Source organism: Dendrobium catenatum, unplaced genomic scaffold, assembly GCF_001605985.2.
Source record: "Dendrobium catenatum unplaced genomic scaffold, ASM160598v2 fragScaff_scaffold_133, whole genome shotgun sequence".
NCBI classification, from domain to species: Eukaryota; Viridiplantae; Streptophyta; class Magnoliopsida; order Asparagales; family Orchidaceae; genus Dendrobium; species Dendrobium catenatum.
In genome coordinates this window covers 7,858,445-7,873,804 of record NW_021318595.1, presented here as the reverse complement: position 1 = coordinate 7,873,804, position 15,360 = coordinate 7,858,445, and the positions used below count along the sequence as shown (strand labels likewise).

Sequence of the window (15,360 nt, the reverse complement as noted above, 5' to 3'; positions counted from 1 at the left end):
TTGTAAGTGTCTTTGGCAGCCATTGTAGCTTCGTTCTTGTGGGGGAAACTTGAAGAGAAAGCTTGAAAGGGAGTGAGGAAAGGGTGGAGTTTGAGAGAGGGAAAAGATCCTATGAGGGGGGACTCAAGGGAGTGTGGAGGGGGTTCCATACGGTTGCTCCGACGAACTCGCACCTTAGTACCATCGGATTCAAGGCATGTCTCAAGGTAAGTTCACCAAAGAAGAAGTCTCTTTGGTGTCAAAGGACCCGGCGACTTCGCCGCACCGGGAAGGTGGAAGTGATTTTGTAAGGTCTTCTCCGCCTAGCCGTAGGGGCTAAAGGAGAGACACTTGTATTAGTGCAATACTTGGGGGTGCCTCCAAGGAGTGGACGTAGGTCAAGGTTTGACTGAACCACTATAAATCCGGTGTATTCTTTCTTTTTACTATTTCCGCGTTTTAATTTCCGCACTTTGATTGTGGTGATTTGGATTGTGTTTTGGTTTTAAAGTTTTCCAATTCACCACTCTCTTTAATTAGCTTGGGATTAAGTTCAAGAGGGCATAACATCCCTAACGAACTTTCAGTACCGAGTTTTTTTATAACTTGGTACAACTCGGTATAACTCAGTATTTGCTTAGGATTTGCTCGGTATTGCTAGGGATTTGCTCGGTATTGCTAGGGATTTGCTCGATTTTGCTAGGAAAAACTCGGCACAATTCGGTATTTGCTCGGTATTGCTAGGTTTTTGCTCGGTATTGCTCGGTATTGGTTATTGCCGAGCAAAATCGACCAATACCTAGCATTTCCGAGCAATCTTGGGTCCGTTCCGGGTTGGGTTGTCGGGGCGCGCGGTTAATAATGAAAATGCGTGGCGCGATTCTACTGGCGGCCGAACGTAGAGTTGTGTATGTTCACCGGACCAAATAAAAGTTTCAGTTTCTCGTAGTTTTTCCCTAAACGGGGGAGACGCCAGGAGGCTGTTGAAATTTTGTCTGAAAAAGAAAAGGACCTGAAAATTTTTGTACTGAATTGGACTTGGACAAAAAGAAAGAATTTTGACTAAAATTTGAACTTGACATGAACTTAAAACTTAAAAAAACTTTAACCAAATGAAATGAACTAAACTCAAGTTCAAATAAATGAGCAAAATGTTAAAATCAAACTTCATCAAAAAGAAATGGAGCTGAACAAGGCTGCTTGGACTTGAACTTGAATGAATCATGAAGGAGCTTAACTTTGATGAACCATATGGAATTAAGCCTAAATGAAGGTGCTTCAAGCCAAGTTCAATTCAAATAACAAAATATTTTGAAAATGTGTTGCAAGGGATTATGGTTGGATTCAAACTCAAACAAATGGAAAAGAAATGGAATTCGAATTTATAAATGCATGATCAAGATAAAAGCATCAAAATCAAATGATAACTTCAATCTCTCAATTGCATCTAAATAAATATTGAGATGCAAACATAGAGTCATGGTGGATGAAGAAACCTCCATATCCCACTCTTGATAGCCAAGTGACCATTTTTCTTATTCAAACTGAAATCAAACTGAGGACTTATGGCAAGCAGATTTTCATTATACATGAGTTAAGAAGAGTGAAGTGATAATAACTTGTAACCTTCAACTAATTGCAAAGAAAACATCAACATGCAAACAATATTCTTCCTACAAATGATAATGCACAACATACAATAAATACAATGAATGCCATGAAGTCCCTATAAGTGACATTTATGCACAATCAATGTGGAATGCCCACAGGTGAAGCAAGAGAATTTTGGAGGATACAACCCTCTTTCTACCAATGTTGAAATACATCAGCCCCATCTACAAGCTACGATGGAAGATGTATCAAAGGATTAATGGATCTTCTACCTACAAGGGAGAAGATCACAGTATATGAAGATACTTATTAGCGATGATGAAGTATTCATTGTATATACAATAATACTCCTACGGGTAATGATTGATGGCAGAAGAGGTGGAACCCCTCTAGCAAATGTAAAGCACCTATAAGTTGTTATAGAAAAGAATATTGTAATACCCCCCTCAATCAAAAATCATAGAATGGAAGTTAGATACATGTTCCACTTACAAGAAGAGATGTACGAAATGCAGCAAATGCAAGTACCCACGGGCACCTATGGAAAATCTGCAATACATGCAAGCTCTTTACAAAGACAGAAGTATGTGCCACATGTCACTTATAGGCAGATGCAGAAACTTCAGTAAATGCAGTATCTTGAAGTTAATTCCAATTTATGAAGGAATATATCTACCTGCCTACTTGTAACAATGGAGGATGTACTATATGAGCTAAATACCACAACAAAGTGCATGAAGAATACGACAGATACAAGCTCCCACGAGCTTCTATTGGAGCCCCGCTACGAATATTGAATATTATCTATGAATGAATGCCAAAGAACTATAATGAATGCAAGCATCAACAAACAGAAAAGCAGGAGATTTATTAGTACACTATAATCTAACTGCATAAAGCAATAAATAGTGCACGGTAGTCTACCTGTATAAAGCAACAAATAATTCAATACAGAAGCTACTACAATACGTCACAGGATCTGCAACCTTCGGATAATCAGATAAAGGCATCAACAAAGTCTGAAATAAATACCCCTGCTCATGCACTGTAGTTTGTATATACATAGGTACACTAAAAGGGGGTATACAATCAAGAACATGCATGGGCCCCGACGAGTGTGTTATAGGTACACACGTGATGTCTAGGGATACTGCACGGGTTATTAGATTTAAACCTGATCCTCCTTAGTAGGTAAAAAGAAGTCGACAGGGGTTAATTATAAAATGCCCCTAAAACACAAGCATGAGCTCCGACGAGCGTGTTATAAATACACACATGACATTTAGGGATGCTATGCGGGTCAATAAGTGAATTCAAGTTCGAATCTGATCCTCCTATACAGATCAATAGGAGTCGACAGGGTTCGAACCTTCAAACAAATACACGGTTGTGGTAAGGTGCATTTATTTTAATACATTCATATTAGGCCTTTATGGCTTATGATCAAGAGAATTCATAAACAAAGGTATAAAGTCTATGAAACCCGATCCTTTGTCGACAGTCAGACAGAGTTGACAAGGTTCAAGATTCAAAAGAAAATAACCCCTTATACCTCAATGATGGTCGTGTTGAACGAAGATCTCAACCAAAGGGGTCTATTTCAAATAATTCAAAATTCCATCCAAATACCCATAAAAATCCAAAACTTCAAAAAATTCCAAAAATCTATATATTTAAAATTTGAAAATAAACTATTAAATACTTAAAACAAAATCCATCCACTATCCATAACAGTTTGCCGAGGTAGACAAATTAAAATTTACTTTAGCTCATATAGAGTTAATGCATTTTAAAAAATATTACTATGATCCATTCTCAAATAATCTCCTGCCAATAAGGACGTGGTACGTGTCCTCTAAATGACAATTTTACTGCCAAATGGGACCACAGGATAAGTGGTTATGACTCGGGGCCCTCTGAACCGAGTGATTTTTTTGTCAAATGGCACCACGAAATACCGGTTATGGCCAGAGCTAATACGTTCCTTATTGGCATTAAATCTTTGAGATATGAATCAATAGGATATGATTGATAGGGCACAAAGCCCTTTGTTAGCTAAGGTGGATTTAAATTTGTCCCCTTAGACAAACATTCACCAAAGGTCTATAAGGTCCCCATGGACGAAGCAACCCCTGGTTGCCGATAAGGATCCTTCTGTTAGGTTAGGTCGACTACCTCATATGACTAAGTAGACTAGGGACCAGATGGCCCGGGACGACAAAACCATGGGATCTTGATTGGGTCTATCATTCATTCCCCCACCATCAACTTTATGTGCAAGATGGTAAATTTTCCAATTTTAAATATCAAATCACAAATTTTTCAAACATCCAAACTCATCAAATTTTCAAAATTTCCAAATCCAAATCCATACTGCTACTATACGCCAGATGCATGTATATTTCTATGTATCTGATTGATGACTAGCCTTACTCGAAAGTTCTCTCTCGTGAAGGAGAGGGGTAATTAACTATAGGGGCTTACGCCTATAGGAAACCAGAACTCGGATCATAAAGTCCTCACAAAATTTAGGGCGAAATCTCTGGGTAGTGTCTTATCTACAAACCCATTTGCCTTCCAAAATTTACCCTGTAACATATCCGTTAAAACTCCCTCGCCTAAAATAAAAAGCAACACAATTATGCGGGCGGAGGCTAGGGCCAAATTTTTGGAGCCCATAGATTTCTAGCGACTCCACTGGGGATTGGTTTCTCTTTCCATCTTTGGCTAGTCGTCTAAATGCTATAGTAGTAGTAGTAAAAAAATAATGATGATATTGAGCTCTATACGATAAACATCAGGATGTGACATTTGGTCATTACGTCCAAAGATCCATCATTGAAAGATCCTGATAGAACTAAAAGCTACCACTTTTATGATGGTAGAACAAATAAAGAATCAAGATATGTATGGTGAGCATTGGGGTGTGACACTTGGATGCATATCCAAGAAATCCACAGTCGAGAGATCCTAACATAAGGGAAATATTCAAAGAATGGTGTGACATCTATTGTGTATCCCTAGAGATCCGCCATTGAAGAAATTCATCAAAAGTGGGCAAAGATGACCCTTACATACAATGTTCTTGATGGTAGACATTTTGAAGAATCCTTTAATAAATCACATCACTTTTCAACTACATCTTCTCGGGCTGAGGAAGATTTTCGTCAAGCTTTCATCAGTACCCTTCTGCATGAAGAGTAAGTGGAGGAAATGAAAGAACTCATTTGTGAATTCAAGGATTGCTTTATGTAGACATACGCTGAGATGCCTGGCTTATCCCTTAATGTAGCAGTTCATAAATTAACTATTAAATAAGTTGCAATGCCCATCAAGCAAGTTCCAAGGAGAATGAGATTAGAGATTGAAGAACAGGTGATTGCTGAAATAAAGAAGCTTATAGAGAAGGGCTTCATTCGAGAAGAAAAATATGCCGATTAGATCATAAATATCATCCCGGTGAAGAAGAAGAACGGTCAGATTCGTGTTTGTGCCAATTTTTGGGACCTCAATAAGGCGTGCCCAAAGATAATTTTCTGCTTATCTTAATAAGTATCATAACCTATACTTGATAACACTTTCAACTATGATATATTCTCCTTCACAGATGGATCATCAGGATACAATCAAATTAAGATGGCGACTGAAAATAAAAAGCATACATCATTTAGAACAACTATATGCATATTATACTACACAGTCATGCCTTTTGGCCTAAGGAACACTAGTGCCACCAATCAATGGGTAATAACATGTGTATTTGATGAGCTAATACATCAAAGGCCGAGTGCTATATTCCTGGTACTGAGGAGATCAATCATCCCACACCAAAAAATCGGTGGCAAATTTGTATCCAATTGGGAGAGCCCCTTTTGTTATCGAGAAGGTGTTTCAAGGAGGAGCTTATCAGTTGTTCGACCTGGAGGGTCAGAGACCTATGCCGCAGATCAATGGTCGATATCTAAAGAAATACCATGAATAAAATTGTCCAAGAAAATATTACGTATTTTGTACATGATTATAAGCAATACATTTATATTTTGAAATTCTCTTGTGTAGCAAGAATGCATTTCAAAATCTCCCATCATATTGGGGGCATTTTAAATATTTATTCGATTCGACATTGCGCTGCATGTTGAAATCCTCGAACACTCACAAAAGTCTCGTAATCTCTCATTTTCAAACTCCCCCCAATGGTCACTATGGATGGTCAAGATCTCACAATCTAGCTTTTTCTGAATCCAAGTGAAGAAGGATCTAAACTCATCAAAAGACTCATTTTTATATGAAAAAAATCTAATCTAAGTAAACCTCGAGTAGTAATCAACAATCACAAAACCATAGATTTTCCCTCCTAAGCTGGCAGTGCTAATGGGTCCAAAAAAATCTATGTGAATGACTTCTAAAGGTCTAGAGGTACTAATGTCCTTAATGGTATGAAAAGTGAAATGGACTTGTTTTCCTAATTGGTATGCATCATAAAGGTGGTCTTATGTGAACTTAAACTTAGGGATACCTCTAACTATGTCTTCTTTGGTCATTCTCCTAAGGGTTTTCATATTGGCATGGCATAATCTCCTGTACCACAACCAAGAATTATCAGCATCAATTTTTAAGCAAAATGAAGCAACACATTTAATATTATTTAAATCACGCATGTAAATATTATTGATCCTCTTTCCCTACAAACAGTATTATTATTTAAGCTTATGATGCAAGTGTTTGCCAAGAATTTTATGATGAAGCCTTTATCGCATAGCTGACTAATACAAAGCAAGTTGTGTTTTAGTCCATCTATAAGCAAAACATTTTCAATCAAAAGATTTTTGGAATTTCCAATTATATCTACGCCAACAACTTTCCTGGTGGTGTTATCTCCAAGAGTGACATTGCCTCGAGCAAAACAAATTGATTAGGATTTCTAGTCATGTATCGTGAGCATCCGCTGTTCAGGTACCACATGTTCTCATGAGGCTTTTTATGAGAGCAAGCCTAAAAAATTATCAAATGTCATATTTAGGAACCTAAATATGTTTGGGTCCCTTCTTATAGAAAGTAGTATGTAATGCATGTATGTTGTGTTGTGAATCAAGCATTTTGGGTCTCCACACCTAATGTGTATTATGGTGAATGGTGCAAGTGTGTGCTATGTGTCCTAACATGCCACATAAAAAATATCTAACTCCAGGAAAAAGATATACTAATCTACTAATGTAGTGATTCTTCTTTTTATATGATGCATGCAATGAAGGTTTTTTTTTTCAAAAGCTTTGAGATTTTCTAATTTTTTTAATTCCTTTTCTAACTTAGCATGGGATGACTTCAAGGAATTCTGTGCATCAGATAATTCAACATGCTTTTTTTAATACATCAAACTCATGAATTAAAGACATGTGATTGCTATCAATTATAGAATGATCTTTAAGAAGAACTTCATGCTCTTTTTGTAAATTTAAAAACTCTAATTTTAAGCTAGCATGTGTTTTCTTAAATTTTCTATATGATGCATGAATTTGTTTAGAAACTTCAAGTAGTTGCTCATAAGTTAGTTCACATACATCTTCTTGGTCACTTTGACCAAGATAATAATCTGCCATCAAGCACAAGTTTGTTGTCTCATCTTCAGCTTCAGTCTCAGAGGAGTCTGACGTAGAATCTACCCAAAACACCTTTTGGAACCTCTTCTTATCCTTTTTGATCTTAGGTTTCTCCTCACCCTTCTCCTTGCTTGGGTGAGCCTTAAGTGTGGGACAATCAGCTTTAATGTGTTCTGGCTTCCTGCATTCAAAACAGATCATTTCATTAGAACTCTTGAAATTTTTATTTTCCTTACCTTTATTCCACTTTTGATGATTCTTTTGCTTCTTCCTTACAAAGCTTATAAATTTCCTTGTAATTAAGGCAACATCATCACTTTCAAACACGGAAGAATCAGTGTCCGTGTTGTTGGCCTTCAGCGTCACAATTTTCTCATTCTTTTTCTCACCTGCATCAACATTTCTTTTATTCACCCCTTGCTCGTAAGTAATGAATGATCCAAGTAAGTTATCAATCGAGTAAGTATGCAAATCTTTGGATTAAGTAATTGTAGTGATTTTAGAAATAAAAGAGGAAGGCAAGCATCTTAAAATTTTATTCACTTTTTCATAGTTAGTGAGTTCTCTTTCCTAAGACATGCAAAGAGGTAATAATTTGAGTAAACCTTGTATATATTTTAAAAATTAATTCATAAGATTTCATACAAAAAAGTTCATAATCATGTAATAAAATATTTTAAAAATTCTTTCAATCAAAAACTCAAAACATAAACCATTATTCACCACAAAGAAAATAAGAAGTGCAGAAATTAAATATGGAAAAAGAATAGTAAAGGAACACAGAGATTTATAGTGGTTCGGTTAACTCGACCTACGTTCACTCCCTAGAGGCGCCCTTCGGATATTGCACTAAACTTAGTGACTCTCCTTTTGCTCCCATAGTAAGGCGGAGAAGCCTTTATAAAACCTCCTTTCCACAGACACCGGTGAGGCAGAGAACCCGACTCCTTTTGCTTCCTCCTGAAGTAGGTAGAGAACCTTGACCGATTACGGAAGTAGACCTCCCTTGAACCCCCAAGAACAAAGGACGACGATCGGAGAAGATGAATCTTTCTTGGAACAACCTTTGTGAACCCTCTCACAAACTCCCCCTCACAAGTTTCTCTCTCCCTCTCCTCTAGGCTCTCTCAGGTCAAGATAGCAGCAAAAGATGTTCTAAAGGGTAGAACAAGAGCTCTTAAATAGGAGAAGAGCTTCATAATAACTCATTTATTGCAACTTGCCGACTTTATCATCTAGGACGATGTAAATATCGTCATGTACAATCAGTATAATTTAAGCTTAATCAGCTAGAATGATAGGATATCATCCTGTACGATTAGTTCAAATCATATAATATCGGCCAAACCATCGCTCTAAATGGATGTTTGGACGATCAAAAAATAGCTTGATTGTCTGGGCCAATCTCACGATCGTCCCGGACGATTAGTTCAAATCCGAGAAAAATCATCCAGAATATCGCCTTGAATAAGTGTTGTCCGATGTTGATCGTCCAGGAGTAACTAAAGTTTTTTGAACTGATCGTCCCGACCATTCTGAGATCGTCCAGGATGATGTGATCATATCAATCAATCCTTAATTGCTTTTCTTAATTACCAGATTAATTTAGGCATAATTGTGCTCCATCGTCCAGGACGATGTCCAAAAATAAAGAATACCTAAAAAATCTAGTGGCCGATTCTTTCTGATTTGAGCCTATCATCCCGGCCGATACAAATATCATCCAGAATGATCTGCTTAACGACGTCTGCCTTACTCATAATGACCTAATTACGGTTTCTGTTTATGACCATATGATCCAAGACAATTTTTGGATCGTCCCGGACGATGTTACCAAAAATAACAAACTCTATGAAACAGTCAGAAATTCTCTTAAGGTGTGTGTGTGCAAGGTTACTTAGCATCAGGAACCACTTTGTTTATAATTGACTCAAGAAAGGAAAAATTATACAAATTGAATCAGACCTATTCTACACAATCTTGAGCTGGTTCAAATTGCAATCTGATCTTGTGGACCTGAAATATTAGTAGGTAAGGCAGTTGTAGATAAACAAAAGTGTTTGCTATCATCAAAATTATAATCATTGAAAACAGATTCACAACATAATATATCATTATGATAATTAATATAATATATTTGAAACGAATAAAATTATATCTATTAATCAATTATAATTAAAATAATTGAAATGAAAGGTTAGGATTCAAAATGCGACGGGTTACAACAGAATACCATTAGGTTGAGGGATACATGGATATGATTTTGTCATTTTTATTATTAAGAATGGTCAAAATTATTTAAGGGAAGATGAAGACTTTCACTTAGATGAAAAATTAATATTTCATTATGATAATTAATAAAATATATTTGATAAGAATAAAATTATATTTATTAATCAATATAATTAAAATAATTAAAATGAAATATTAGAATTTAATTTGATTAATTAAAATGGAAGGCTAGGATTGATTTGATTTAAGAAATTCAAGCATTTTATAATAGTAATATATATATATATATTTAATGAATTAATTATTATTGATAGAGTATGTATTAATTAAGAAATATAAAATAAATAAATATTTTAATCGTAATTGAATATAAAAGTAAATATAATTAAGTACACAAATTGACTATTACTTAAATGCAATAAATTTAAACAAAATAAAAAACGTCATGCATTTAAATGAAAAAATGAAGTTAATTAAATGTATACATAAAATGAACATCAATTATCCTAATTGAGTATAAAAATAAATATAATTAAATGCATCAATTTTTTCTTCTTAAATGTAATTAATGTAAAAATAAAACATTTTGATGCATTTAAATGAATAAAATAAATTAATATATAGTTAATTAAATGTATAATAAAATGAAAATTTGAGATTCATCTTTTAATATTAAATAGAAGACTAGATTATATTGAGTGAAATTTCAACCACTTTTTTTATAGTATTATAGATATAGATAGGATAGATATATATATTTTTGATTATTTAAATTTTAATTTTCGGGCACCAATTATGCTCTTTCAAATAAAAATGCACTGGCAAGTGGGCTTAGTGGAAAGCCAAATGCGGCCGAGGAAGTTCGGCCGCTGGAAGGGGGAGGACTGCCGCTGTATCGCCGAAGCGAGACGACCCTCCTTCGACTCTTCGGGCTTCGAGCTTGACGCGAACCTCCGGCCACCATCGCACATCCGTACGACTGTCGGCTCTCTCTCGACGATCGTGCGCTATACCTTGCGGAAGATGGGCATCAAATGCTTTAGCGTGAGCCATCGAAGCACAAATAATATAAACGGTGGAATCGGTGGGGGTGGTAGAGCAGCGAATCCTCGTAGCTTTTCTACAGTGTGAAGCAGCGGTGCTGGGAAATAGCTGAGAAGGTGAAGGGGAGGATCCTGACAGGTGGCGGAGGATCCCTTGCAACATCATCTTTCGAAATGCTCGTTGATTGCCTGGATGCCTCTGCCACGACTACGATCACACGTCCCGTACTCCAAGGTATCTTTATCCACAACCTCTCTTCATTTACAGTAACATTCTTTGTTCTTGTTGATTATTCATCTCTGATCAGCGAGGGTTTTTACCGTATGCAGGGGTCATAGTCAATACCAGTGAATCTTCTGGAGGCACTGCTGGTTGTCAGTTCTTTCTGCAGTTCCATTATGATTTACTGCATTTGTTCGATATCAGAATGTGGAGTTCTTTCTCCATTAGGGATGTTTCTAGCAACATGAATTTGATAAAGTAGGTAGTGCACGCTTGAAGGGTGAATAATAATCCAATGCAGTTGATAATAGGAGCCTATAGACTAACCAAAAGCTCAGTTGCCTACTTTGAGAAGCAATTGTTATCATGACAGAGCCAAGAGATTTTCTTTCAGTCTTATTTTTCTCATGACAGTGTTGCCATCGAGAACTTGGATCATTGTTATCACTTTTTTTTTAAGGCACAAGGTAACTTGACTTGGAGATAACCTTTGGAGTCTAAAGTTTTGGTTGAGTAGATCTTAAAAACAAATCACGGAGTGTAATTTTAGTTGTAATGATTTAGTAGGGACTGTGATTTTGCGGCGATCAAGTCATACTAATGAGTGCATGTTTTGATATCTTGTATCTAATTGTCAAAGTGATGGTAAAATCAGATGGGATATTATTAGTAAATTCAAGTTGGATGGTTGAAGTGGAGGAATGCAATCGGGCTTGTTGTGTGATTAGAAAAAATGCCCTTAACTAGGGAAAATTCTAGGATGATGGTGAGACCTGCATAGGGCGAAGCGAACCAAATGTTCGACGACTACTCGTTGTTCGGTTCGATTAAAACTCGTTTGTATCGTTTAATTAACTAAACAAACAAACTTGAACAATATATTAAATACTCATTCTTAAATCAAACAAACTTGAACATCTAAATGCGTTTGCTCATTATGTTCACGACACATCATTTGAACTTCGTGAACAAAGCTCGACATTAAGCTCGATAGAAGCTCGATTTTAAAAAAAGGTCAATTTTGGTGTTCGATTTTGAACTCGTGAATAACCTCGATAAAAAAATATTAATAATTTGATTTAGAATTATAAATATAAATACATATAAAATATTTATATTTATTATAATACAATGATATAATATGTTAAAATAATAATTTAAAGTAAATAAATATTATAAATGTTTTTTTTTCATATATATGTTCATGAACATGTTTGTTTGATAGTTAAAAAAAAATCGTTAAATATGTTCATGAACATGCTTGATATAATCGTTTGTTAGGAAGCTCGATAAAGCTCGTTTGTTAAGTTAATGAACATCTAAAAGTAGAGCTCGTTTATAGCTCGTTCATGTTTGTTTGTTTAAAGCTTGATAAGCACTAAACGAACGAACATGAACTGAACATGAACCGAACATGAACACTCATTAATTTAAATGAATCAAACATGAATACAAATAATAAAGCTCGAACAAACATGAACCAAACTTGAACAAGTTGATATTAAATGAACACAAACATGAACACTCACATACTCGGCTCGGCTCGGTTCGTTTGCAGCCTTGGACCTTCAATGCTTTATGGTGCAAAATATTGGTCATTAAAAGATAAATATAAAATTAAGTGTTGCAAAGATGAGGATGCTCGGGTGGATGAGTGGCTTCACTCTTAGAGACAGAGTGTGAAATGAGTATATATGTGAAAAGGTCGAGTAGCTCCAGTGGAATATAAGATTAGAGAGAGTTGCTTTAAATAGTTTGGTAAAATAAAATGTTAGTCTTCCGATGACCCAGTTCAGAGAGTAGATGTATTAGATTTGGCTTATGTTAATAAAGTAGAGGTATACCTAAAAAGACTTGGTTAGAAAATATTAAAAATGATTTTTTATTAGATCTAAATGAAAATTTTACTATTAATAGGACACAATGGAGAAAAAAAGAGTTATATAGCCAGTCCCATATAGTGGGATAAAGACTTGATATAGTTGTTTTTGAATGTTCTCTAATTTAGATGATAAACTTTTTGGGAAATCAAATGATGTAATTAACAAATAATGTCAAGAAAATGTTAATAAACTAGTTTAAAAATGGGTTTATGGATGGCGTTGGGGAAGGTGCTTTTTTATTGTCCTACCAAAGTTCCTTGAGCTTCAAGTCTTTCGTGCAATTATCAAGAAACAATTTAGGCTTTGTTTGGTATGGATTTTACTATTTGAAAAAGCCGGGTGACAATATGATGTTGGAAAAATTGTTGTGAAAAGTTGTTGTTAATGCTGTGGAATCTATGTGGTAGTCTTGTGATTGGACTATTATATCGGATGGTTAATGAGCTAAGGAACGAAGGAGGATCACAAATGACTTAATTGTGATTTTGGATATGATAATGAAAGGATATTGAGAGGAAGGTCGAAAGGTGGATGGCATGTAAAAGAGGCTTGTGAATGTTATATGGGCAATGGTTCATTAATAGATGCTAAGAGACACTCCTTTGTTTGTAGCAGCAGAAGCAATCTAAATGGTTATGTAGAAGATGTTCGGCGGCGAATGACGTTTGAGAGAAGGATCCCGAATGGCAAGTGGGCAAAGGATTGTGAATAGTTGCATTAAAATCATTTGTTTTATTTACTCTATAGGTTTGTTTTTTGTGTACTTCATTATTTTATTATTTGATTGAATGCCAAAGTGATTTATTCCTACTTTACGCGCTCTTATGCTCTTTAGTTAGAGTTAATATTATGAATTATGCTTAAGCAAATTTCTATAGTTATTATTATAGAAAAGGACCAAATTGGTCCACCAATTTTTTTTGAAAGACTAAAATAATCCCTAAATATATAAATGTACAAATTTGGTCTGTAACTCTTTACAGAGGGATCAAATTAGTCCTTCAGTGAGATCATTTAGGTCCCCATTGAAAAATTCGAAGGACTAAAAAGAGACTTTTAAATAGTTGGGTATCATTTTGATCATTTGTAAAGAGGCAGGGGACCATTGCGATCCTTGTCTCATTATTATTAGTATTAAATCTTTATAATCACCATTATTTATGGTGTCACTTGCGTGCTTTATTGTTTGATGTTCTAAATAGTTTGTGTGATTGAGTTAATTTGTACTATTCTGTTTATTAGTTTCATTAATCATTTAAGTTATTCTTGATTCAACATTGCAGTCGCTCACTTTTGTATTTATTTGCATGATTGTTTTTTTTTTTTTTTTTTTTTAGTGTGTGGGTTTCAGTTGGAAAAAATTTCAAAGAAAATTTTGAAGTTCTTGTTATACATCCAATTCAACTCCCCCTCTCTTGTTGTACCTAGAATATATGGAGACCTTCCTGGATTTTTCTAATTAGTGTCACTCTTAGTCATAGAATATTGTGGTACCATGCTATTATGCTACGTTAATCAATTGGGTCACCGCATGGATAAGTAAGTGCACCTCATACTTAGTTGGCCTCACTATGAGATTTAGCTTCTAGTGTTAAGTTCCAAGTGTCACTACTTAGGATCCACCTCATTAGCAAATTGGACTTTCTTTTGCCACATGTCAATAGGCTTTTTTATATGCCCTCATTCGAAATGCCTATGGCACCCATTTCAACTTATAAGAATTGCAATTTTCTCTGATATTTCATTAACTGCATGAATGTCTCCTGATTTAGAAATTATAAAATACTTAGGTTACGTAAAGATTTTGAAAAAAAAAGAAAAAAATTCCAAACACTTGGTTCAGTGGTGTTGCCTTTGATATTTGAATTGGAGATTTAAACTTCAACTCCTTGAAAAAAAATCTGCAAATTTAGAAAATTTAAAAATTTTAGGGAAAATTCTGGAAATTAGTGTTTGACCCTCTGACAAAGATTAAGTTATGAATCTTTTTTCCTTTGGCAATTTTTGGTATTTGAAAGTACTTATGAAAATTCTGAAATTTTCTTAAGTAGTGGAATAAAAAAAATTTAACACTATTCATGAAAAATATGATAATATCCTATTTATCTAAATTACATTAATTATTTCCTAATCAATTTGGTTGACTAATATAATGATTCATTGCACTTTTCTTGTAAGATTGCTAGTAAATTTACACTCCAACAAATATGCCGTTACACTTGTAGGCCTATGATGCATTGTTGATGCTGATTCACCAATGGAACCTTTTGAAGGTTCCTAACACCTTTAAAAGTATACCAAGGCACAAAGGGATAATCGTACTTTGCTAAATTTGTTGAAACACTATAGTACTTGCCATTATTCATCACCTTTTTGAGTTATCAAGAGTCAATGCATAGGTAAAGGGTTGCCGTCTTTCTTATTAAAGCATAATATTATTGCCCCCATGGAGAAACACTCGGTCGGATGAAACCTTTCTATAATAGGTCTTGGAGATGATGCCTCAATTCCAACAACTCAGGCAGTACCTATTGATACGGCAGCTTTGTCTCAAATTGTGTTTGGGATGACATTATTTGTGAATTCAAAATCTTGGTGTGACTTCATCTCAATGAGGTATGTGAGAAATACGTTATATACATTTTGCCAACTCAAAATCATTGGTTATAATGTGTCTTCATCAGTCTTAATCTTGGGGTATGTGGATAATTCAAAATATTGGTGTGACTTCATCTGTCTTAGAGTACGTTATATACATTTTGCCAACTTCCATCTTAAGATTTCACGAGTGC

The 15,360-nt window shown here is 35.0% G+C and overlaps 1 protein-coding gene across 1 annotated transcript in view; it reads left to right on the top strand.

Annotated features, from left to right (window-relative positions):
* Nucleotides 1–10,636: 10,636 nt before the first annotated feature.
* Nucleotides 10,637–15,360, top strand: part of LOC114580718 — a 75,384-nt gene continuing 70,660 nt past the window's right edge. The window contains exon 1 of the mRNA XM_028699173.1: nt 10,637–10,697. Coding sequence (XP_028555006.1) covers nt 10,637–10,697 — 61 coding nt within the window. The remainder of the gene's footprint in view (nt 10,698–15,360) is intronic.